Genomic DNA, 26419 nt, shown 5'->3' with positions numbered 1-26419 from the left:
TAGGGATCACTGCAATTCGTCAAGTTCAGCACTGCAGAGCCCTCGCACAAGCAGCAACTTCACGAAGCGTGTGAGCGATGCATGGAAGAGTTTGATCCGCGGGGCTCGATGATACAACAGGCAGTCTACAGAGCCCAGCTGTGGCTGTGGAGGAGAAAACGTGAAGTTGTTGTATGTAATGTAATGCGAATGAAGGTTCCAAAAGGGGATATTTGGTAGCGATGCAGTAGAAGAGCCATTTTTGTTCCCCAAAGAACCTTTATGTGAAGAGTTTTTAAAAGAATCATTTGTTTCTTAGTTTGAAGAGTATTTTAATAATCTGAAGAGCCTATTTTCCTTTTGTAAATAACATTTTGTGCAATGAAAAAAGTTCCATGGATGTTAAAGGTTCTTCATGGAACCATCAATGCCAATAAAAACCTTAATTTTTAAGAGTGTATTTTAGAAAACGGATGTATTTTATGCATCTTGAGGTCTTAGGAAGTCAGATGGACTGCACAGAACTTGACTGGGCCGCTCCTGGGCTGCAAAACAGGTTGAACTGCTAAATTTAGCCGTTAATCAATGGTCCTCTGGAGAGCGGCCAAATGCAAAGGCGTGACTGATGCGTTGTTTAAGAGACATTATAATGTCCCGTTCATTTGATGAGAGATTTGTTTATGTGAAGAGTTTTTAAAAGAATCATTTGTTTCTTAGTTTGAAGAGTATTTTAATAATCTGAAGAGCCTATTTTCCTTTTGTAAATAACATTTTGTGCAATGAAAAAAGTTCCATGGATGTTAAAGGTTCTTCATGGAACCATCAATGCCAATAAAAACCTTAATTTTTAAGAGTGTATTTTAGAAAACGGATGTATTTTATGCATCTTGAGGTCTTAGGAAGTCAGATGGACTGCACAGAACTTGACTGGGCCGCTCCTGGGCTGCAAAACAGGTTGAACTGCTAAATTTAGCCGTTAATCAATGGTCCTCTGGAGAGCGGCCAAATGCAAAGGCGTGACTGATGTGTTGTTTAAGAGACATTATAATGTCCCGTTCATTTGATGAGAGATTTGGTGTGTGTGTGTGTGTGTGTGTGTGTGTGTATACAAAATATAAATAAACATATATTCTTGCAGCATTTCTTCACCCTCATTTTGTTCCAAACATGTACAACTTTCTTGCATTTGTAAAACAGATATATTGAGAAATATTCTCCATCGAATGAAAGTTAAAAGGGGTCCAGTGTTGTTTTGGACCAGGGGCGTAGGCAGCGGACGGGCCTAATGGCACAGGCCTGCCCACTCTGATGATTTGGGCGTGTCGTGCATGTAAATTCGTGCGTGGACTGTAATTTGCAGCTGTGTTATAAAATGTTAGAGAAACAGCAGCAATGCATAATTCTGTAAAAAAAGACTTTTAAAAACTCGCAATGACGAGGGAGGAAGGCCGTCCATCAGTCCACAAGTAACGGTAAGACTTTCAGTTCCACGTGCGAACCGACCGGTTCATTCTGTGAAGCCGGGAACACATACTGTCAGGCCGATTATGAATGTCATTTGAGATCAGTCAGTGTTTTTAGTCGGTGTTCAAAGTCGTTTGGTGTGCGGTGTCTAAAGAATATAAGACCAGCTGTTGCCAGTCGTCCTCACAAAGTTTAGCCTATTTTTATTAATTTTTTTATAAATTTTGTGACTGACGGCTATTTAACTGCACCTGTTTCCTAGATTGTAAACCTATTAATTTAAATAATGAATTAACAAATAAAATAAAAAATCACAAACAGGACATTTCTGAATAAAATCATTTTATACACTACAAAATACATGTGTGTAAATGCATCTAAATGCCACTTCAGATGCAGCTTCTGTGTTGATTTCATTTGCTTGGTAACAGCCCAAATGTCTTATTATTCTAATTCTCTGATTAAATGTAAGAATTTGACTCAAAAGATAATGGACACTTGTAGAAAAAATGGCTTTATAAAGGTAAAAATGCCCATAAAATGTAAAAATCGGTTTAAACTTATTGGAAAAGATTAATTTCTATCAGTATGAACTGACCACCACACAGAATATGAAGAATATTAAAAACATTATGAGTCAGCTGTCTTCGGCAGTCCTTAAGGTACCAGCACAATAACACACTCAGCAAAATATCGTCTAATTATCGTCATCGCTAAAATCCCAGAAAATATAGAGATATTATTTTTTGTCAATATCGCACACCTCTATTTGGACCCCATTGTCTTTCATTGTTTGAATAAAAACAGTATCGTACACTAGAAAGCAAGTCAGACAAGTTTGGAATTTTTGGGGGAACTACGTCTTTAAGCTCTTTATTGTGAGCCGAGGGTTTGATCTTGAGCAGCGGTGGGCAGCTCTCCAACAGACCAGGCACAATCTCTATTGTATGGATCCACTGAGGCCTGCAAGCTGAAACCAGAAGCAATGTCTTGGCCAAAGACCTCTGGGTCAATTTCAACAGTGTTTCTTGATTCAGTGCAGACGTTGAGAGGTGGGAGTTCTGCGGCAGTTCGTGCTCAGTGATGGACTGGGTTTTTATTTCTCAGGGTGAATTAACTCATTATGGGGTGATGTACACTTCAGTGAGGAGGACGGCCCGAGGGGTGGATCTCTGGGAGGTTGTGCGGATGTAGGTTACGTCCTGCTCCATCCTTGACACACATCGGCTGCGGGGCTCCCTGCAAATGTAGAATAAATCGGTCTGAGGAAATTAAAAATAAACTTGGCTATATAAGGAAAATGAGTAATATTCCACTTAGCTTCTGAGAGTGGCTTTATATGAGAGCCACAGGGCGTCCATCTGAAAGTCTGGTGGTGGCAGGTAGAGTGCTTTATTAAGATGACTTACTGAAAGCTTTGGGTTAATTCACTCTTTTAAACCTGTCTGACTGGCACTTTAGCAAGACGTGAGCTCTCTGTTAGTGACCCGCTGGGCATCATTAAGGGAGAGATAGAGTTACAGAGGGCGGGTGACTTTATAAGACCCCAGACTACATTTAAGACTGGTCAGGAGGACCAATCATGGGTGAAATGTGGAAGCAAAAGAAGACACACCTGTCTTTGAAACCTCATTATTAGGGATGCTCATAAAATAATGTTCTTGTGCATCCTTTATCTTATTTTCAGATATTATTTTATTAAAAAAAAGTTTGGGGTCTGTAAGATTTTGTATTGGTACTTAAAAGAAATCTCTTGTGTTCACTAAGGCTACATATCATTACAATTTAAAGTAACTGTTTTATATTTTAAAAAGTAATTTATTCCTGTGATGGCAAAACGCAATTTTCAGCAGCCATTACTCCAGTCTTCGGTGTCACATGATCCTTTGGAAATCATTCTGATATGCTGATTTGGTGCTCAAGAAACATTATTTTTTTATTATTAATGTTGAAAGTTGTGCTGCTTCATATTTGTGTTAACTGTACTGTGATCATTTTTTCATCTTTGATAAATAGAGGGTTTATTTGAAATATTTGAAAAAAGCATTTATATGAAAATCTGAATATTTGTTTTTCCAAAATATGTTACTGACCCCAAACTTGCATATATATTATTACCTTAATATATGATTTATAAATAGAAACTATAAATACAGGCAAAATGTAATAATTGCAACTAATAAAATGCAACTAATGCTGGCATAGAAGTACTTAATTGCCATGCAGTTGAACATACACCACTACACTGTTGCGTTCTGATTGGCCTTTAAGTATTCATAATATAGACCTAAGCTATAGCATAATGAAATAATTATTGATTATGTGTCAGCCATCATTTCTAAATTAGTGTAGCCACAGTAGTATTTATAATGTTTGGCACAAATGTTGATTCCACTTAGAAAGATTCCAGTGTCTGCAGTATCAGTAATTCATCAATAACGCCAAACTTCTTCCTGGAAGTTTTCCCACAGTCGACTACCCCTGTGTTACAGCTTTCCAACTCAATGTTTTAAATATCTGTAGTTCTCTGATCATTAGTGTGCCTATTAAAACTTTTAAAGACATCCTCCCAGTCTCTCTGAAGACTTCCTCTGATCTAATCCCTGCTTTCCTCTCTTCTCTCACAGCGGAAGCGTCTGCGGAGCGCTCTCCCAGGCGGAGGAGCATATCAGGGCTGGGCAGCTCGGAGAAGAACAATTCCATGGATGGCTCCAACTCCTCACCCTTCAAAGTGCCTGTGAGTTCATTTAGCAAAGCACTCATATCAGCATTATACCAATTCATCATCACATCTCTCTGGCCTCAGTTACTTCTCACGCTATTTGTCCTTCAGTTGTTATTTCATTTTTAGGCCCCTGAATGTCTTTTTGTGGGCTATTAGAGCTTACTTCGCTGTTTTGCTTACTGACCAGTGTAGATTATCCAGTCATTTATTTATTTTTTTATGTTTTAGTATTATTTTTCAGTTTATTTAAATGAACTGTCTGAATGAGCTGAATCACAGGAATGAATCCGATTCAGCAATGCTAAAAGTTCATGACTGTTCAGGAGAGCATTTGATTTTTTTCTAAACTTGCTCGGCTGTAAAGTTTCATTCACAATTCAGTGTTTTATTTAAAAATATGTGAAATTTTGCAATGCTGCACTGCTAAATTATGGAAAAAGTGACTGGAAAAACTATGATATTGTGGAGACGGCTGAGCTGCTGTCAAAAATATAAAGGGATGGTTTACCCAAAAATGAAAATTGTCATCATGTACACTCACCCTTGTGTTGTTAAAAACCAATATGGCTTTTAAAGTTTTGAATGATGAATAACAAAACTTTGAACAAACAAATGTAACCTTGCTTGAACTTGTTTTCAACATTAGCTGTCATTTGAAAACATCGCTAAAGGGACATTTAACCAAAAAAAACTAAATTCCTGTCATCATTTACTCACCCTCATGTCTTTCTGTGGAAGACAAAAGATATTTAGAACAACATGCAACCCTTTTACTTATATGGACAAACAAAACTGAGACATTTTCTTTTGTGTTCCACAGAAGAAAGTAAGTCATACAGGTTTGAAACAACGGTAAATTACTTAAATTTTTTTTACTTTTTCATATTAGTGTCGCTGCTATTACTTAGGCTACGTTTACATGACAACGGTGTAGTCAAAAACAGAAAAGGTTTTCCCTTGTGTTTTTAAAAAGTTTCACAAATACACGACAACGTTTTCAAAACGATTCGCGTTTACACATATCTGTGAAAACAGCCAAAAACGCTGTATTACGTATGCCATACCAGTAGTTGGCGCTGTCACCTTGTTAGTGAACAGTACCTGTAGGGAAGTGAAGATTATATGATGTATATGATGCGTCTCCACTGTTGGATGTAATATTGGTGAAGTAAATCCACACTTTGCTGAAGAAGCGTTAGCAAACTCTTGAGCAGCAACAACCGTACCATATACTCCGCCATTGTTGTGTATGTTTGTTCGTGCTTGCCTTTAAAATCGACACGTACTGCGCATGTCTACATACCTAACACGTACTACGCACGTGCATGACATCACCGTTTTCAAAGATTCCCGTTTTAGGTGATTACACGGAAACGACGGTGCCATTTTCAAAAACTTCCACTTTGAAACCCGTTTTAAAAAAATGTGTTTTCAGTCCCCAAAACGCCGTAAAAAAAAAAAAAGGAGCTGGATGCTTATATAACAAGGCCAAAAATTCAGCTTAAATTCATGCTTGTCTCATAGCAAGCAGCTGGTTGGAAAATATGCTGTGCTGGGACCTGGCATAACATGAGATCTGTTTTAAAAGAAATTTTAAACCTTTCAGGCAGTCTGACAGCTCTCTGGCAGAACCGTTCTGGCAGTTCGTCCCTAATGAAGCTACTGCGCTAAAGCTGCGATTTTAACTGCACTTATGCTACCAGTCAAAAGTTTGGATTCATTTTACTTAATTTATGTTTGGCATGATCTGAAAAACCTTTTGACTGCACTTTTTTTTACTGCCCCCTAGTGGACTGCACTGTATTACAAATACTTTGGTTGGTTAGCAGAGGCCAATTCTTCCCAAAACTACCGTTTAGACATGAAAAATCTTTCTCCATTGACTGACATTCAAAAGTTCCCATGTGTTCTAACAAAAAAAAAAAATCTTTCTAACTGTGTTCTGGTGAAATGAAATTGTTTAGTTTGGTTTTTGTTTTGCTTTGTTTTTTGTTGTGTTTTGCTTTGGTGTTTTTGTTTTGCTTTGTTAGACCTAAAAAGTATTTATCACCATTGAAATCACCAGTTTCTATTTGTTCTAAACAAAATAAATCTTTTATTTCATTTTATTTGATCAATTTAACCTGTTAGCGTTCCAACGTGTACCGTACACTTTGTCCTTAATTTATTTTTTGTATTTTTTTGTAATTAGCTCATTATACTGAATAAGGGGGATATAAACATTCATTAGAGTAATGGGTTGTCCAGCTATTAGTTAAATTTTTAAGATAAGTTTTCATTAAGATAAGTTATGTTGTCTGCCTTTTAAGATAAATGACTTACTTCAGGTATTATTGACCTCCTTCGTCCAAAACGGTCCACCCAGATGATGTTGTATCACATGGACAGTGGCTCTTTGTTTTCTGTCATTTTTGATTGGTCAGATTTTCTTGTGATTTACATTATCGCAGTGCTGCAGTCGGGTGTGTAAGCGCTGTAATTCTTACTTCAGCTAGAGGATTAATGGATAAACGGCTGTTAATAGCATTAGGGAAAGTCACTTTTGCTTTATTACTACACAAACAGTGTGTCACAGGCCTCAGGGCTGAATTAGGGCTGGTTACCTGTGACAAACCAGAAGTTGCATTTCCACCCTTTTTGTTTGTGTTTGCTGGAACAGGATTGAGACTGTGGGCTCTGGTTGTGATGTTGCTGGTGTATCTGCTCTCTCTGTATACTCTAATGGCCACAGCTGCTGCGGTTAGACAGCAGATGAGGAGGAGACGCGATTCTAATCATTCTGATTTCTCTTGCTGCTCCTTGTGGATTGAGTGCATCTGTTTGTGAAGAGCTCTTGCTCATAAAGTAATGCCAGGAAGGAGTGTGTGAGTGTTGTGGGGCATGTGATAGTGTGGCCAAGACAGAGGAACTGCATGTGACAGTTTGATTGAGATGAATTACAACTGAACTCTCAGCAGACATCTGTCACTTCGTTCACACATGCACTTATGTGCACATGTTTGGGTGCATTTAAAGGGATAGCTCACCTAAAATTATAATTTTAAAATGTATATACAATACCAGTCTATTTTGTTTGGGGTCGTTGGTTGGGGTCGTTGGGGGGAAGTCGTGGCCTAATGGTCAGAGAGTCGGTCTCATAACCCAAAGGTTGTGTCAATACCACGACTGAGGTGCCCTTGAGCAAGGCACCGAACCCCCAACTGCCCCCCCCCAGGCACCGCAGCATAAATGACTGCCCACTGCTCCGGGTGTGTGTTCACGGTGTGTGTGTGTTCACTGCTGTGTGTAGGGCTGGGTATCGTTCAAAATTTTTCGATATGATACCTTGACTTCGATACCGGTTCCTGAATGATACTTTTTTTTTTACCCTATTGTTTGTTATATTTATTTGCTCAATGTCTTGAGCAATGTGTAAATCCGGCCCTGTTAGACGGCAATCGGAAGTTATTACAAACACTCGATGGTGGTTTAAAGTGAGTTTTGAGTAAAAGCGGAATATAAATCTGATTTATTGTCTTATGTAGCATGATGCTACAGTTTGCATGAATGGTCACATAACACGCGCATTCGGTCGTGTAACGTTAGTATGAACGGACATCTGCATATGATCTCTCGCGGATGATCGATCTGCGCCGCACCTCTTCTAGTCGAACACACCGGCAAGTGCTGCAGGCTTATTGGCTCACTGACACTGATGAGATTAACCCCTTAGGTATCGAAATTTGGTACCGAACGACAAGACGTTTTTCGATACTCGATGGTATCGAGGCAATTCGGTCGGTGCCTAAAAAGTATCGAACTCGATACCCAGCCCTAGCTGTGTGTGTGCACTTTGGATGGGTAAATGCAGAGCACTAATTCCGAGTATGGGTCACCATACTTGGCCACATGTCACGTCACTTCACTTTTAAGTTTTTTGTTTGCTAATTTGATTTTCGATTTTCAAAGAAGTAGAGTTGTGACGGTGGGGAAATTTTCCCACCGACGTGTGGCAACACCGGTAATACAGCTATCATCGTGGGGGGGTGGGGGGAGTTTTCCCTCTTTTCCTCACTTTCCTTCACTTTTAAATTGCTTGTAAAAGCGGCGTGCACATTTTACTTTCACTTTCGAATTAGCGGCAATTCAGCGTCAATTGCTTGAATGCAATGACATTCAAACAACAACAAAATACAACGTCAAACTCACTTAGCCTATATATAAATAATAGAACTTTTATTAACAAAACGAATAAAAATACACCATGCTATAGCCTAGGCTATGCCTAATATAAAATAACAAATAACTTATTCTCAGTTTTGTATACTTATTTAAACTTTGTGTAAGTAAACAAAACCAAATAAATAAGAAATGTAGAACATAGCAAAATGAATAAGAAAGCTTGGAGACACGGCATACACCTTGATGTAAAATAAAAATAAATAAATTACACAAAGTTTAAATAAAGTAAAATCCGCAAACACTGTGGAACCAATTAAGTAAGAAACTTTTTTTAAAACTTCCAATTTCACCTTAGATAAACGGCAAAAGTCAACAGGCTTTACAAAATCCAAAATATTGCCAAACAGGCACTTTTGCATTTCGAAATCATGCGCTATCGTCTTGTCTGTCTCACCCCACTCTTCTAGTCACTCAGCTTGACTCTCCTCACGTGATAAATGAAATCCGCGACTGTTGTTCGGCATGCTGCATTGAGCAGCCACGTTCAGTTTTTAATTGTAGTGTCTGTTCTCTAACTGAACTAGGCCTAAATTATTTATATTACTATAAAAAAAATCTAAACAATGGTGGCGAGCGGTGCTGCGGTGGGCAAGTGACGTAACCGGTGTTTTATTTTTTAATTTAATTTTATAATTTAAAATGTGATGTATTTCTGTTATGGCAAAGTTTAATTTTCATCAGCCAATACTCCAGTCTTCAGTGTCAAATGATGCTTCAGAAATCATTCTGATATGCTGATTTTGTGCTAAAGAAACTTACTGATCCCAAACTTTTGAATGGTACTATATTTGCATTATCTTATGTACCATAAAAGTAGCCCATAGAACTTCTTTCATTTTTTTGAAAATTCCAATTTGTTTTCATATCTGATCTTTAGGACTCCCTGTCCTCACTGTTATTTTGCAAGTGATGAAATATGATTTGTTTGTTCAGTGTAGTCAACTTCCAGTGTATCTGCATCAGTTGCTTTAGTAATAATGTCATTGTCAGCACGATGCTGAGAGACTTTCTTCTGCAACAACTGTGAGTAGCTTTCAGTGGAAAGAGAGGATGAAAAACTTGGAAAATGGAAGTTTTGCATGACACCTCGCCGCGGTGCAGAATTCATGAGGCGCTTGAGACAACTTAAGCAACATTTTACGCATTCATGCATACAGGCTGTGTCTAAAACGGCTGACTCATTCACTCATTTACTATTGACTACATTGACTACATGCTGTCATATCGTTCGCTAGATGCTGTACATCCCTGTATGACTGAGACGCAATTAAAGATGAGCTCTTAATCATACCATGAAAATATGGTAACACTTTAGATTAGGGAACACATATTCACTGTTAACTAAGAGTGTTCCCTTAATATACTCCTAATTTGCTGCTTATAGTAAGTGAGGTAGTTAGAGTTAAGGAATGTAGAACATGGTCATGCAGAATAAGGCATTAATATGTGCTTTGTAAGTACTAACAAAACAGCCAGTATGCTACTAATATGCTAATCTAAATAAACTATGAAAATTTTAATCTTAAAGGTCCCATTACATGCTGCTTTTTAGATGCTTTTGTATAGGCCTAAGTGGTCCCTAGTACTGTATCTGAAGTCTCTTTCCCGAAATTCAGACTTGGTGCAGAATTTCAGCCACTACGAGCCAGTCCCACAATGAGCTTTCCTTAGGACGTGCCATTTCTGTGTCTGTAGCTTTAAATGCTGATGAGGAGGAGAGAGGCCAGGCAACTGCCATGCTTCGCTCGTTAGCAAGCCATGATGTCTCTCGAGGGAAAACAAATTTATTGCGCTCGTCTCGCACGGTAGTAACTCATTTTCTCATGGGCGGGCAAAGCAGAGAAAGGGGAGGTAACCTTTCCCCGTATGACGACATAAAGGGAAGATTCCAGATTGGGCCATCTGAGCTTTCATTTTCTCAAAGGCGAAGCAGGATACCCAGGGCTCAGTTTACACCTATCGCCATTTCTAGCCACTGGGGGACCATAGGCAGGCTAGGGGAACTCATATTAATGTTAAAAAACCTCATAAAGTGACATTTTCATGCCATGGGACCTTTAAAGTGAATTGATAACCACCATTATACAGGTGGTAAAACAGAAAAAAACAATAAACATTTAACTAAGTAGCAGAATATGTAAAACAATACACCCTAATGTACATTACAGATAACAAAAATGTGTCCGTTTATTGTTTTTCACTCAAAACAGTAAGGATCCTTACATGGTCAAGGTTTAGGAACATAGCAAGGATATCGTTAAAATAATCCATGTGACATTAGTGGTTCAACCGTAATTTTACGAAGCTACGAGAATACTTTTTGTGCGCAAAGAAAACAAAACTAACGACTTTATTCAATAATTCGTCTCTGCGTCACCCTATAGCGGCATTTTGGAGAGTATCACATATGTAAACAATGTATGTAAGTGGATACGTTGTTTACATTCAGATCAAAGCGTAAACAACATAAACAGCGTATCCGCGTACAGTGCTGTTGACACAGAACAGCATACGTTGTTCATGTATGTGATACTCTCCAAAATGGCGGTTTTTTTCGGGGGGGGGGGGGGTTTCTTTGCGGACAAAAAGGATTCTCTAAAGCTTCGTAAAATGACAGTTGGATGCCACATGGATGCCACATGGATTATTTTAACGTTCTCCTTTCTACGTTTCTGAGCCTTGATCACGTAAGGAACCTTGCTGTCTATGGGAGGGTCAGAGAGCTCTCGGAATGCATCAAAATATCTTAATTTGTGTTTCGAGATGAATGAAAGTCTTACGGGTTTGGAACGACATGAGGGTGAGTAATTAATGACAGAATTTTCATTTTTGGGTGAACTATCCCTTTAATTCATTATGTGGGGATTATTATTTATTTTATTTATTTATTTGATCGGTTGTTCATTTACATTTCAAACTACAAAAACTTTTGTCAGACGTACCATTAAGCTAAACAAAGCAAAAGAAAATGCACCCAAACTTAATAGGTTCCCACATGTATTGTGATCATGCCAAGTGCTAGCTAAAGCTAACTAAACCTCTCTTTAGATAAGGCTACAGTTTTCTGCTTTCTTGGCTTTGCTGAATAGCTGGCTATGGGAAAACATTTGAACTCGTAGCTGAAAAGAAAATGTAAATAGCACATTAGAGACTTTGAAGTAATCAACCTTTGCTGTAGCAGAATCACCTCTCACTATGTGGTCTGAATGAAAATACTAGTCCTGTATTCATAGTGGACTTGGAAGCTTTGACTGTAAAGAGCTTGAATGTGGCACCGCAGTCCCAGTTGACCGATCAGATTTCTTGGATAATGTGGGAGAGCTGTGTCCGGATATGGGCTGACTGTGCACTGATCTGCTTAGCTGTCCGAGTCAGCGCAGGTGAAACGTATCGAGAGCTGGAAGTGAGCCCTCCATCAGGAGTCACCCTGCTGTTCCTGCATCAGCTGTCCAATTCAATGTACCACGCCTTTGTAAATGGAGACGGAAGGAGATACTGTTTGGATGGAGGAGATGAATAGATGTATCTTGAACTTCACTTTGCCATATGCAATTGCATTCAGTTTTACAAACCACAGGGCAGTTCACTTAGGCTGAGAGTCAGATTCAGAAGTTTCAGTAAGTGAGTCAGTTCAGTCAATTTCACGTGGTGAAAGATTCATTAGACTGATTTGTGATTCAATAACTTGTGAGTTCGAGTAGTTTTATTAAAAGAGCTAACTCATAAGATTTGTGTGTTTACGAATCCCACTACATTGATTGTGCTGTTTGTTTTTTCATACAACCTGAGATGATGTATTGTTTTTTTTTTAGTTTTCCACGATATCTGGGCTGTATAACTGAATTATATTCAATTCTGACTAGAATATCACATCTCGGAGAAAATATGCGGTAATGTGGACAGATAATGGATGTTTTGTGATAAATGATGGGTCCTGTGTTTGGTTCTGTTGGGATGTGAGCCAGATGAGAGGCCAATCATTGTGGTAATCTGGTTTTTATCTAAGTCAGCAGGCATCACCACAATTTCTCATAACGAGAGAAACTGATGCCAGCAGATTTTCTATTAGGCACTTATGCCAGGATAGTCCATGTTGCGTGACCAACTGTCTGATCGTATGTGCAAAGTCACTGCATTTAACCTTATAGTAAATGTACACTTGAAAACGAGCAAAAAGCTTGTTGATTTTAAATTGCACATTTGAATAATTGATTTGTTTGTATCTTTCTCTGGCCTTCAGCACAGAACTAAATGAGAATGTCTGTACAGTACGTTACAGGAGTAGCTGTCTCTTCCTATCAATCATTTTCTTTAGACTTTTATGTAGTAGTATTACATACTTTCATTGTATTATACTCTGAGTCTGCGGTCAGTCTTTATATTGGTCTGCTTTAAAACACATATTGATTGTACAGGCATATCTATAAATATATAAACATATACACACTTCTGTTCAAATGTTTGGGGTCAGTAAGTTTAGTTGTTTGTTTCTTTTATGTTATATTTTGAAGGGAATTAATACTTTTATTCAGCAAGGACACATTTTCAGTAAATTGAAAATAAATAAAATTATGCACAAACCAAAATTAGGCCATTATAACTTGATGACATTCTTTATATATTTTTTTTTTCCAGACTTTAATTCAAAACTTTGGGGTCAGTAAGAATTTAAAATAAATGAAAGGGTTAGTTCACCCAAAAATTAAATTTAGCCCATGAATTACTCACCCTCAAGGCATCCTAGGTGTATATGACTTTCTTCTTTCAGATTAATCCAATCAGAGTTATATTAAAAATTGTCTTTGATCTTCCAAGCTGTTTAATGGCAGTCAGCGGGTGTTGCATGCATCCGTCCAAAAGAAGTGAAATAAAGCGCATCCATCCATAATAAAAAAAAAAAAGTGTCTCACACGGCTCCGGGGGGTGAACAAAGGCCTCCAATGCGTTTTGGTAAGTAAAATATCCATATTCAAAATGTAATAATCACTTTAATCTAGCTTGTGCCAACAGTTGTTCACGGAAGCAGTTCCTGGCGGATGATGTATGAGGTCGGCGTTGTGCATGCGCCGCTCAGAAGTCACGAATGCGTAAGCGAAGGGGATAGATCAAAACAAAACAACGGTCACAAATTAGAAGTACAAATCGAGGATTTGTAAAGAAGAATGTCAGAGGATTTCGATATAAGCCAAGAGGAGACTGGTTTTCCTTTTCTAAAGTAAGGAAATTTTGCTTCTTTTGCTCCTGTTAACAAATGTTGGTTTTCACGAGACTCACCAGCGCATGCACAACGCCGACCTCATACGTCATCCTCCCGGAGCTGCTTCCGTGTACAACAGTTGGAGCAAGCTAGATTAAAGTGATTATTAAGTTTTGAATATAGATATTTTTCTTACCAAAACGCATCGATTCGCTACATGAGGCCTTTGTTCACCCCCCCGGAGCCGTGTGAGACACTTTTTATTATGGATGGATGCGCTTTATTTCACTTCTTTTGGACTGATGCACTGCAACACGCGCTGAGTGCCATTAAACAGCTTGGAAGATCAAAGACAATTATTAATATAACTCCGACTGGATTCGCCTGAAAGAAGAAAGTCATATACACCTAGGATGCCTTGAGGGTGAGTAATTCATTGGCTAATTTTCATTTTTGGGTGAACTAACCCTTTAATGCTTTTATTTAGCAATGATGCATTAAATTGATCCAGTGTGACAATAATGTCATTTATAATGTTATAAAAAGTTTCTATTGAAACGGTCATGGTGTCCACAAAAATATTAAGCAGCGCAATTGTTTTTAGCATAAGAAAAAACATAAAAGTTTTTAGTTTTTAAGAAATGTTTCTTGAGTAGCAAATCAGCATGTTGGAATGAATTCTGAAGGATCATGTGACACTGAAGACTGGAGTAATAGCTGCTGAAAATTCAGCTTTTCCATCACAGGAATGTTCATTTAAAATATTTTAAATTTGAAACAATATGTAAAAGTTTAAATGAACATTTTGAAATATATTTAAAAAGAAAGCAGTTCTTTTAAATTGTAATAATATTTCATAATATTTCTGTTGTTTTTACTGTATTTTTGATTGAATAAATGCAGCCTTGTTGAGCATAAAATACTTCTTTCAAAAACACAGTAGAACAGTAGTATGTATATGTATGATATGACTGTATTTTCTCTTCTGTTCTCATTTTGAAACTGAATTCTCATTAAACAACCCAACCATGTGAGTAATGTCAAGGTGTGGATGTTGTGCAAGTGTGGCGGTAGTTCAGGTGTGAAGTGTGTGTGTGTGTGTGGAAGTGTTTAAGATGTTTGTGTAGTCAACTCATCCCTCGCTCCTCTGCTCCTCATAGGGCGGTCCCCATGGTAACATTCTCACAGGGACTACTGTATTTTTGATTGAATAAATGCAGCCTTGTTGAGCATAAAATACTTCTTTCAAAAACACAGTAGAACGGTAGTATGTATATGTATGATATGACTGTATTTTCTCTTCTGTTCTCATTTTAAAACTGAATTCTCATTAAACAACCCAACCATGTGAGTAATGTCAAGGTGTGGATGTTGTGCAAGTGTGGCGGTAGTTCAGGTGTGATTTATTTGATGAAAAATTAATTAAAACAGTAATATTGTGAGATATTATTACAATGTAAGCTAACTGTTTTCAATTTTAATACATTTTAAAATGTAATTTATTCCTGTGATGGCAAAGCAAAATTTTTAGCAGCCATTACTCCAGTCTTCAATGTCACATATTCCTTTAGAAATCATTCAAGTATGCAAATGTGGTTCTCAAGAAACATTTCTTATTATTATTGTTGAAAATATTTGTGTATTTTAAGATTTTTTTTGGAAAACAATCAATTTTTCCGGATTCTTTAATGAATTGAAAGTTCAATAGAACATAATTTATTTGAAATAAAAATTTCTCTTTCGGGAAAAAATAAATAAAAATCTTACCAGCCCCAAACGTTTTACCATGGTGTAACTATCTTGACATCACAAGTAAGTACAACCACATAATATTTTGGAAGTGTTATATTAGATACAGTTCAGTTCATTATAACATTTGGATTAAATGAATGATTTACTCTGAATGAATTGCTGAATTTCTCGCCCTCTTCGCGTAGGTGGCATACTCGGGTGGAAGTAAGTGCTTCAGCTGCTCTTCTGCTGCTGAACGGGACAAATGGATGGAGAACCTCAAGAGAACTGTGCAGCCTAATAAGGTAACAAAGATGCTTGTTTTTTTTAATCAGTGCAAAATCATGCATGCTTGTTTTATACTTAAAATGAGCTTCTGTGGTTCAATCCGTGTCATTCCATCACCAGGACAACTGCAGACGAGCGGAAAACGTCCTCCGTTTGTGGATCATCGAGGCCAAAGATCTGCCACCGAAAAAGAAGTATTTCTGTGAGCTGTGTCTGGATGACGTGCTGTATGCCCGCACCACCAGCAAAACCCGCTCTGACTGCCTGTTTTGGGGCGAACACTTTGAGTTCTCCGGCGTTCCGTCCATTAAGAGCATCACTGTACACATCTATCGTGATGTGGACAAGAAAAAGAAAAAGGACAAAAACAACTATGTGGGCCTGGTGAACATACCGGTGCAGGGAGTAATGGGAAGGCAGTTTGTGGAGAAATGGTATCCGGTCAGCACCCCCACCACCAGCAAAACCAAAGGTGGAGGCCCCTCCATTCGCATCAAATCTCGCTTCCAGACTGTCTCCATCCTGCCCATGGAGCAGTACAAAGAGTTTGCAGAGTTTGTGACCAATAACTATACCATGTTGTGCTCTGTGTTGGAGCCTGTCATCAGCGTGAAGAACAAAGAGGAGATGGCCAGTGCGCTCGTGCACATACTGCAGAGCACGGGACGGGCGAAGGTATGATGCCAATTGAGATCTCAATACCTTAAACTAGCTATAATCACTTGTTTATGACTAGAAGTTGATTGAACTTTCTTTATTAGGACTTCCTAACGGATCTGGTGATGTCAGAGGTGGATCGCTGTGCTGATCATGACGTGCTGATCTTTAGGGAAAACACGCTAGCCACCAAAGCCATTGAAGAATACCTCAAATTGGTGGGACAGAAGTACCTACATGATGCACTAGGTAAGTTAAACGTTTACCTTGGTGTATTTATTAAGAAGCTTGTGTAACAAGAAGACCCTTTACTTATATGTTTGTGTTTGCTTTGTAGGAGAGTTTATTAAAGCCCTTTATGAGTCAGATGAAAATTGTGAAGTAGACCCATCGAAGTGCTCCAGCAATGAGCTTCCAGAGCACCAAAGTAACCTGAAGATGTGCTGTGAGCTGGCCTTCTGCAAGATCATCAACTCTTACTGGTAACTTTTTCAGGTCCTAGAACTTGACATAATTTATGTACAACATAAACTTCAATTGTAGCTAAGCAGAAGCTTGAACAACAACAGAAACAAAGTAAAGAATATACTGTATGTAGGGTTCATAGTAATTAAAAACTGTGATTTTCTTGTGCACAATGTCCATAAAATGTTATTTTTTCATAACATGATCTGGACTTTTTTCCAGATCATGGTTATAAAATCATTCAAAAGTTTGGGGTCAGTAAGATATATATTTTTTTTAAGACATAATTTTTATTCAGCAAGGATGCACTAAATTGATAAAAATTTGAATTTATAAAGTGACAATTATGAAGACAGTTATAACAAATAATGTACAAAATTTCTATTTCAGATAGATTCTTATGAGCTTTATCCTGACAAAAATGTATCATGGTTTCCACAAAAATATCAAGTTTTCAACATCGATAATAAAAACAAATACTGGTTTCTTAAGGATCATGTGACATTCTAATGGCTGCTGAAAATTTAGTTTTGCCATCACAGGAATAAATTACATTTTTAAATATATAAAAAAAAAAAAAAAAACTTATTTAAATTGTAATAATATTTACCGTCTTGGCGAGCATAAGAAACATCTTTCAATAACATAAAGAATATTGCCGACCCCAAAGTTTCGAACAAGTGACAATTATGAAGACAGTTATAACAAATAATGTACAAAATTTCTATTTCAGATAGATTCTTATGAGCTTTATCCTGACAAAAATGTATCATGGTTTCCACAAAAATATCAAGTTTTCAACATCGATAATAAAAACAAATACTGGTTTCTTAAGGATCATGTGACATTCTAATGGCTGCTGAAAATTTAGTTTTGCCATCACAGGAATAAATTACATTTTTAAATATATAAAAAAAAATAATAATAACTTATTTAAATTGTAATAATATTTACCGTCTTGGCGAGCATAAGAAACATCTTTCAATAACATAAAGAATATTGCCGACCCCAAAGTTTCGAACGGCAGTATGTTTATACAGTTCACAATGTTTCTACTGGTAACTAGAAATACAACTTCATTGCTCTTGTTTGTAGTTTGTTCATATGCTCATGCTTACAATTGCATTAGTTCCATCCTAACCTGCTGCTGTGCTCTGGTCAGTGTTTTTCCACGGGAACTGAAGGAGGTGTTTGCATCATGGAAGCAGCAGTGTCATGCTCGAGGGAAGCAGGACATCAGTCAGCGTCTGATTAGCGCATCGCTCTTCCTGCGTTTCCTGTGCCCTGCCATCATGTCCCCTTCGCTCTTCAGTCTCATGCAGGAATACCCAGACGACCGTACCTCTCGAACACTCACCCTCATTGCCAAAGTCATCCAGAATCTCGCTAACTTTGCCAAGTATGTCAAGATCACTCTTCATACAGTACACAGTGATTACTTCATAAAATTCATAATATGTACATAGTTTCAGATTTTGGTTTTGTTATGGAAATCAGGTGACACTTACATAATCAGTGTATGGCAAAATTCTCATTTAATATTATGTATTAATATTGGACTATTCTTGTGTGTGTAAATGCAGTGTCTGTCTGCCTTTGAGCACTCTCAGTACTATTGAATTTCTTATGCATTTCATATTCTCTGTTGCATCAGATTCGGAAATAAAGAGGAGTACATGGCCTTCATGAATGACTTCCTGGAGCACGAGTGGGCTGGTATGACCCGTTTTCTGCTCGAAATCTCAAATCTTGAGACTATCTCCAACACCCCGGGCTTTGAGGGCTACATTGACCTGGGCCGTGAGCTGTCGGTGCTACACTCACTACTGTGGGAGGTGGTGTCTCAGCTGGACAAGGTACAGAAATCACTCCAAACCATTATACTGCAACAATACCTCTTACAACAAAATCTACCGTAGGCTAATGTCTGGTTTTACAGAGATTTACAACAGCTGAGCTTCAATTTGTTCAAAAGGCGTGACAGTGGGGGGTGTAAAAACACACCTGCCTACAAGAGATGTTACGTAAACCTCTTGCACTCAGTAATTTTTTTTTTCTTTAAAACGTTTGACATAGAAAAAAATAGTAATTACCAGGGCTGGGGAAAAAAATGGATTTCTCAATTTTAATCGATTCTTATTTTTATGAAACTATATCGATTCTTAAAGGGGTCCTATTATGCTCTTTTACAAAGTCTTGATTTTGTTTTGTGGGTGTACTACAACAGGCTCTCATACTAGGTTGTTCGAAAAACACATTATTTTTCACATATTTTACATTTTTACAACACCTCTCTCACCAGTCTGGGATGAACGGCTCGAATAGCTCCTGTATCAAATAAAGGCCCGCCTTCTGAAATACGAAATGCGCTGTGATTGGTTAGCTGGGCCAGTGTGTGTTGTGATTGGCAGCACTCGGCGCCTGGTCGGGAAATGTCACACCCCTTACCATAGCCGCCTGCGAGCTTCAGTGTAAATATTGCGTCAATATCAAATCAATTTGTGCGCGACTTAAACCCGGATGATTGTAACCACTCTAAGTTCGTCTGCCTTGGGAAAGCTAGCGTGTCTCCGACATAGTGATAACACTCGTTGCCTTCTCTAGTGCAGCTCAACCATTCATCGATTTTTGTGATATCACAAATCCCGGAAAATATGCATTGTAGTCCAAACGAGTCGTTTGTTGTAGTTTTTGAAAAGTTAAATAAAATATCTAACTTTGCAGATAATTTTAATGCTCAAACAGCAACATTACAGACTAACTAAAGTTGAAAAAGTGAAAAAGCATAATAGGACCCCTTTAAATCCCAAGAATCAATTAGTCTAACCTGTTTTCAGTTATTGAACAGAACATTGTAGCTCGCATCGCATCCAATAAATCGCAGTAAGCTTTGTGATTTGTTAATTTTGATATGAAAGTCTCAGATTTCAAATTCTGTGCATGTTATTACAATATTCAAAGAACGTCACATTTACCTCAGAAAAAAACAAACAAATTTGGTGACCATAAACTTTAGTCAGCTAAAAAAATGAACTCTAGAGAGGAGCATTTTGCTAAATATCTGCACCATATAACATAATCATTATAATTTTTACTGTTCTTCAGTATTTAAGTTTGAATAAATCCACCATGTTTCTATGACAGACACCATTTAAATAATTATATTTCTACTCAAATTAATTTAACATTTGAAATATAAACATGTAATTTAAAGTTAAAGTTAACTTTTAGTTTTAGTATTAGAATTTTAACCTTCAATATTATAGTAATGTAGTACCAACTGCCTCCCATGTATATTATACAGCATTAGTTGGGAGATGTTTTCCTTGAGACTTAAGCAAATGCAACATGAACGCTACTCAACATAAATGAAAAAAAATACTGAGTGCACATTTAAGTATTAAGAATGGCCATGTCTCAAAATCAGGAAGCACATTTCATACCTCAGAGGTATTGCCGCAAATGTCTTCTGTTGAGCTGTGTGCTTCATGTCAGTAATGCTTGATCCCCACTAAACGTTGTAAGGTTCTAGCAGATTTTAAATGTTTAACATTGCAGTACTGTTCACTTACAGCTTACAGCTGTGTGTGACCCAAAAGAGCTTTGCTCTTGTTTGCAGTGTCATAACTCATTGTTTAGGTTAAGTTAGCCTCAAGGTTAATGTTTGTTTAATGGCATTGGACACAGCGCATTCACACCCTTCCCCTAACCCTTGCTGACCTGTTGCGTCTGGAGCATGGTTTTGTTTTGACTGCGATTAAAACCTCCCTGCACAATTATTTTTGTTTCCTGCCATGAGTTAATTCATCTCAACCTTTCTTTTATCTCGTCTCAGACATAACCTTCTGTTGTTGTTTGATGCATGGCCTGCATTTGACCTTGTTTGTTTCTGTTTGTTGTTTTTGGAACTGCTTTTGTCATTTTTGTAGAAGCATGTGTTTGGTTTTTCTTTTATTTATCCCTAATTTGACTTTTTTCCTTTTGTTTTCTCCTGTTTGCCCATGTCACTATCCATTCCACCCTTTCCTGTCCGACACACTGTGTCTCCATGGTTACGCTGTCCTACCACCTATGCATTATGGTGCCTACTATCTCGACCAACCAAAAAACCCTCCTGCCAAACCACCAATCTGCCATCTGCACCCTCAAACTCTCGGGCTCCATGTGTTTGCCCTCTGTGGTCCATAATGTGGTTACACGCCAACCCAGGGTGACAATTCCTTCCTGCAGGCGACGGTGGCCAAACTGGGGCCCCTGCCGCGTATACTTGGCGATATCACCCGCTCGCTGTCCAGCCCCACCCCCATCCAGCAGCAGCTCAGGCGCTTCCAGGACCACAGCTCCGCTCATGACATCAGTGGGAGTGTGTCCTCAGGACTGCAGAGAATATTTGAAGACCCAGCGGACAGGTAGGACATTGCTGGATTTTATAATTTTTTCTACTTCATGTATGACTCTTGCGCTATATTCTAAATCTCCTAAAGCCGTAATTAAGCTTTGTGTGAGGAACAGACTGAAATGTTTTGGTTGTTATTCCAAAATTATAGTAGTTACTCACTCATCCACAAGATCAAACGTGGTGCGTTCCTAAAAGGAGAAGAACATCATTGATTCTCGCATGTATTGTGAAAGTGCCAAGTTTGAACTTGTGGAAACATGAACATTTTAAAGGGCCATTTCTGGTTAAAGGTGCGATATAATGGAAGTAGCGACAGATCTTTTCTTCTCTATTGTGACGTACATCTGAGTGAAGCAGGCTATTGAAAAGATCAAAAATTTAGGGTGGGAGCTCTTATCATTTCACCAGAAGATTACGTTATGACCATTTTAATGATACATTTGACCCCGGACCACAAAACCAGTCATAAGGGTCAATTTTATCAAATTGAGATTTATACATCATCAATATTTGGCCGAGATACAACTATTTGAAAATCTGTAATCTGAGGGTGCGAAAAATCTAAATATTGAAAAAATGTATAGTTGTCCAAATGTACTTAAAATTCTCAATTTTAAAATTAAAAAAAGTACTTAGCAATGCATATTGCTAATCAAAAATTAAGTTTTGGTATTTACAGTAGGAAATTTTTAAAATATCTTCATGGAACTTGATCTTTAATTAATATCCTAAAAAAATCTATAATTTTGACCCATACAATCAATTTATTGTTGACTATTGCTACAAATATACCCGTGCGACTGGAGACTGGTTTTGTTGTCCAGGGTCACAAATTAAAAGGTCAAAAGAAAGAAACATATGCATGGATGAATCATTCACAATAGATTGTTCATTTAGAAGGTAGATGGGGTGAGTTTCCCTTTCATGCCATTTCATTTGTGACGTATACCACACTTCTCCAAAGTTTGCATTTAGAACTAGTTTATCCAGTCAATAATGGATCAATTGAACCAAGTCCCGTCCTACCATTTTTTTTTTTTTTTCTTTTTTGGTAATCCATTTCACTCGAATGTACATCACAATACAGAAGAAAAGATCTGTCCCAACTTGCGTTTCATCGCAACTTTTAAAAAGGCTTCGGAACAGATGGCTGACAAGCCTACTTATATTTTTCTGAGAAGGCCAATCAGTATCGGACAAGAATAGACCACAATGCATTGTAACACCAAAGTATGAATCAACATTACATTAGCACATGTAAATTTCCAAAACCACTGAGACTTTAATTGGACCATTAAAATAAAATGTGCAATATTATTACTGCATTATTCTCATATATTCATTCTTCTGTATCTTGTTCCTCAGTGAAATGAGGAGCATCAAATCTCCTGTCCAGGAGCACATGGAGGCATTAGTCCGAGGCAAGCATCCTTTATTGGGTCAGCAGTCCTCCACTCACAGCATGAGCTTCTCTGACAAAGAGGAGCGAGACAGTCCATTACCGAATGGACGCAGTATATCTCTAATGGACCTGCAGGACTCTTACCTGGCACAAGGGCATCCAGGTCCTAACTCTCTCAACGAAGCCCCACCTAGATTAGGCCGAGTGGGCTCTCAGGCCTCCATTGGCCCTGTCCCACCTCCACACCTCCACCAGCCCCCTGTCCATCCAAAAGTTCCCCAACTAAGAGACAACTTGCCGCAAAGTGCCCCACAAGTGCGGCGCCCTATACACCCCTCCCTCAGCCAGCAGCGTAGCCTGCAACCGCTGTCTTTCCAAAACCCTGTTTACCACCTCAGTAACCTGCACGCACAATCCACGCACTCAACCCAGTCCACGCACTCCGCCCAGTCCCTGCAGCCAGACTCCAGCTCGGAGAACCTGAGCACAGGCAGCTCTCGGAGCGCCAGTCCCAGTGCGTCAGGGGGCCGGGGAGCTACTCCCAGAGCACGGATGCCCTCCACCAGCAGCGTGGAGGAAGAACTCACCCGCAAAAGCATCCAGGGACAAGAAACACCTCCTCCCACAGCACGCTGGCACCCTCCCCTGGCAGACCAGCACTCGGGAGCCCAGGTTGTGGCGGTACCGAGGCAGAGCAGCGCAGGTACGGCACATATCGTAAAGGTGGAGCAACAGAGTCGAGGAGTGGGGCTGGTGGCAGGAAACACAGCGGCGCGAACTCCAAGATCGCTTCCTCACAGCACTTCCCTGCGTAGCAGCAGCAGCATCAACACTGAACCCATGCAGCAGAGCGGTGAGCGATCCAGACAGCAGTCCTCGTGCTCCAGAGACAGTTCGGTTCCAGGAGGACGAGGCGCCAAACAGGTAATGACCGAGATGAGGAAAGAGTTTGCTTTACCCAGACATGTTTGAACCCAAGTAATGCTTTCTTTTGCATGTGTCCATAAGGTACAGTCACCTGTAGAGTCAGTCACCCTGTCCCCAGTGGAGCGAACAGCAGCATGGGTCCTGAATAACGGCCAGTATGAAGATGAGGAAGAGGAAGGACAGAGCAAAGATGATGCCAAACATGTAGAGAAGGTACAAAAAGGAGACATTGCTGCAAATATGCTTTAGATATTCACTGTAGTAGGTTTTAAGAGGTTCTACTATTTTTCTCTGAAGTACGAACAGGAAATCTCAAAACTGAAGGAGCGTCTGCGGGCGTCTAGTCGGCGACTGGAGGAATATGAGAGGAGGCTGCTGGCACAGGAACAGCAGATGCAGAAGCTGCTTTTGGAATACAAGGCTCGATTGGAGGACAGTGAGGACCGTCTGCGCAGACAACAAGAGGAGAAAGACAGCCAGATGAAGAGTATTATCTGCCGGTGAGTGTATGACCAAATTTACAGTATATATATAAAGGAGTGAAAATCTTATACTTTTGGTTGCAAACCTCAAAATACATTCTAAATATTTAGTATTTTGTTGATTAACAATACAATACTGTATAAATGCAGTTTTTTTTCCTTAATCCTTTATTTAAGGTATGAATGTGTTTAAGTAATTTTTTTTGGGTTACACTTTATTTTAAGGCCCAATTCTCGCCATTAACAAACCATTGAACAAAGACTTTTGCCTCAATAAGCTTCTAATTTGCTGCTTATTAATAGTTAGTAAGGTCGTTGTTAAGTTTAGGTATTGGGTAGGATTAGGGATGTAGAATATGGTCATGCAGAACATGTGCTTTATAAGTGCAGCCAATATGTTAATAATAGGCATGCTAATAAAGCATCTAGTTAATAGTAAGAATTGGTCCCTATTAGTGTTGTCAAAAGTACAGACTTCGGTATCAGTCAGTACTGAAATTTTAAAAACGTCCATTTCCCGCTAACATTTGAGTGCTTTTGAGCGGATTCTTAAACACTGCTGATTGGCCATTGTGTTCACGCGCTCAACAGATATGACTGTGATTGGCTACAATGATCATCGCTTCATGCTCTTCACCGAGCGCTCACACAGGAGCGTTTGAAAGCAGGTGTCTGTCAGCAGATCCATCTATGTGCAGATATATTAGGGATCTGCTGATAGACGCGGCTTTCAAACACTCCCGTGTGCATCTGTGCGAGCGCTCGGTGAAGAGCGTGAAGTGATAATCATTGTACCGAAGTCGGTACTTTTGACAATACTAGTTCCTATACTATACCTTTTTCCTTTTTAATCTTTAATTTGTGCATAAACAAAACTATCCATAAACAACCAAATCTGCAATGTCGAAACTGTTTGATATTCCAAAACCATGTGAAATCTGACCAGGTTTGTGTCATTGTGGCTCATAGGCTGATGGCCGTGGAGGAAGAACTGAAGAGAGACCATGCAGAGATGCAAGCGGTCATAGACGCCAAGCAGAAGATAATCGATGCACAGGTATTGCAGATGACCATGTTAACCAGCATGATAAATGCAAGGAAACTTGAGTGAGAGTTTGGAGATCATCTTAGTCTACTGTCTGGTTGTGAGGAGCTAGCCTGTGTGTGCTGCACAGTGGTATGCTTTGAACTCCCTGCTAAACCTCAGATGGTATTAAAGCAAACAGGCTGCTGACTAGCTCATTGTTACTGTGTCCTACTGAATTCCAGGTCGCTAATGGAACTGAGGTAATACCAGCAGGCAAGTACAAGCAAACAGTTCTGCTCCTGCAGAGCAGCTAGGCTTATGTAAGCGCACCCCGATCCGACACCCATGCCTGGCCTGAACCTTTGCAACACTCAGTCCTCCAAGCCATTTTGTTTCTCTCCACTTCAGATGATCTAAATATCTAAATCTAAATAAAATGAAGGTTAAATGTGAAGTGTGTCGTTTTTCAGTGTTAAAAGACGCTCTATCCAAATTGCACAGAGATCACTATAACAAAAATGTATAATAAGCAAGAATGTAATAATACATATAAATTATTTTATTTATATATATACTGTAAAAAAAAATATATAGGATGTGAAACGTAAGCTGACACCTTCAAGATTTCTCACATTATTACAGTTTATTCGCTATAGTTTAGAAAATGGTAATAAAGTATGACAAGAACTCAGAGTTAAACTGTGTCAGAACAAATTCATCTTGATAATGATCATCTTTGATAGAAAGGTATGTAATAAATTAGGGTGAACAGCTGTCAGCTGTTAAATTTAAGTACATAATTAGATAATACCAATTTAGGGCAACCAATTTTGTTCAGTCTGTGGTGTAAAAAGAAAATTAAAAAATGTATGAAGAATTAATAGGTATAATACTGTGTGTCAGTTTACTTTTTGCTATCCTCCCTTAAATTGAACTGTAGTGTCCTCCACCCACTAGTAAAAAAAATATCAAAAATTATATCTGGTGTTTGAATAATTTTTGGTTTGACTGTATAACGTGATTATATTATTGATGTTACATATTATACATATATTCACTTTAATGTAATTTATTTTATTTTATTCACATTTAATTATTTATTAGATATTTAAAAGGATTGTTCACCCAAAAATGAAAACTCTGTTCCAAACCTGTTTGTGCTTTTTTATTTATTTATTTTTTTTTGCCTGAGGAAAACAGAAGAATATATTTTGAAGAATGTTGTTAACCAAACAGTTCCAATTGACTTCCATTGTTTTTGTCCATCCAGTGGAAGTCAATGAGAAGCAAAATTGTGTGGCTACCAACATTCTTCAAAATAGTGTTGTTGTTTTGTTTTTTACTGTCCACAGAAACGATATGAGAGTAAATGATGACAGAATTTTCCTTTTAATTAGTATTTTAATTTTTATTAAATGTAAAAAAAAAAAAAAAAAAACATTAGGGATTGTTGTA

The 26419-nt window shown here is 38.4% G+C and overlaps 1 protein-coding gene across 1 annotated transcript in view; it reads left to right on the top strand.

Moving 5' to 3' along the window:
- Positions 1 to 26419, top strand: part of LOC107563585 (ras GTPase-activating protein nGAP-like) — a 59053-nt gene that overhangs the window by 31312 nt on the left and 1322 nt on the right. The window contains exons 4-16 of the mRNA XM_016248474.1: positions 4071 to 4180; positions 15524 to 15622; positions 15726 to 16280; positions 16367 to 16511; positions 16600 to 16744; positions 17890 to 18126; positions 18382 to 18583; positions 20958 to 21136; positions 22492 to 23452; positions 23537 to 23668; positions 23753 to 23955; positions 24907 to 25021; positions 25128 to 25133. Coding sequence (XP_016103960.1) covers positions 4071 to 4180; positions 15524 to 15622; positions 15726 to 16280; positions 16367 to 16511; positions 16600 to 16744; positions 17890 to 18126; positions 18382 to 18583; positions 20958 to 21136; positions 22492 to 23452; positions 23537 to 23668; positions 23753 to 23955; positions 24907 to 25021; positions 25128 to 25133 — 3089 coding nt within the window. The remainder of the gene's footprint in view (positions 1 to 4070; positions 4181 to 15523; positions 15623 to 15725; positions 16281 to 16366; positions 16512 to 16599; positions 16745 to 17889; positions 18127 to 18381; positions 18584 to 20957; positions 21137 to 22491; positions 23453 to 23536; positions 23669 to 23752; positions 23956 to 24906; positions 25022 to 25127; positions 25134 to 26419) is intronic.

This window comes from Sinocyclocheilus grahami, unplaced genomic scaffold (genome assembly GCF_001515645.1).
Source record: "Sinocyclocheilus grahami isolate Dianchi unplaced genomic scaffold, SAMN03320097.WGS_v1.1 scaffold879.1, whole genome shotgun sequence".
Classification (NCBI taxonomy): domain Eukaryota; kingdom Metazoa; phylum Chordata; class Actinopteri; order Cypriniformes; family Cyprinidae; genus Sinocyclocheilus; species Sinocyclocheilus grahami.
Note: the sequence above shows the minus strand (reverse complement) of the source record. Positions and strands in the feature narration are given on the sequence as shown.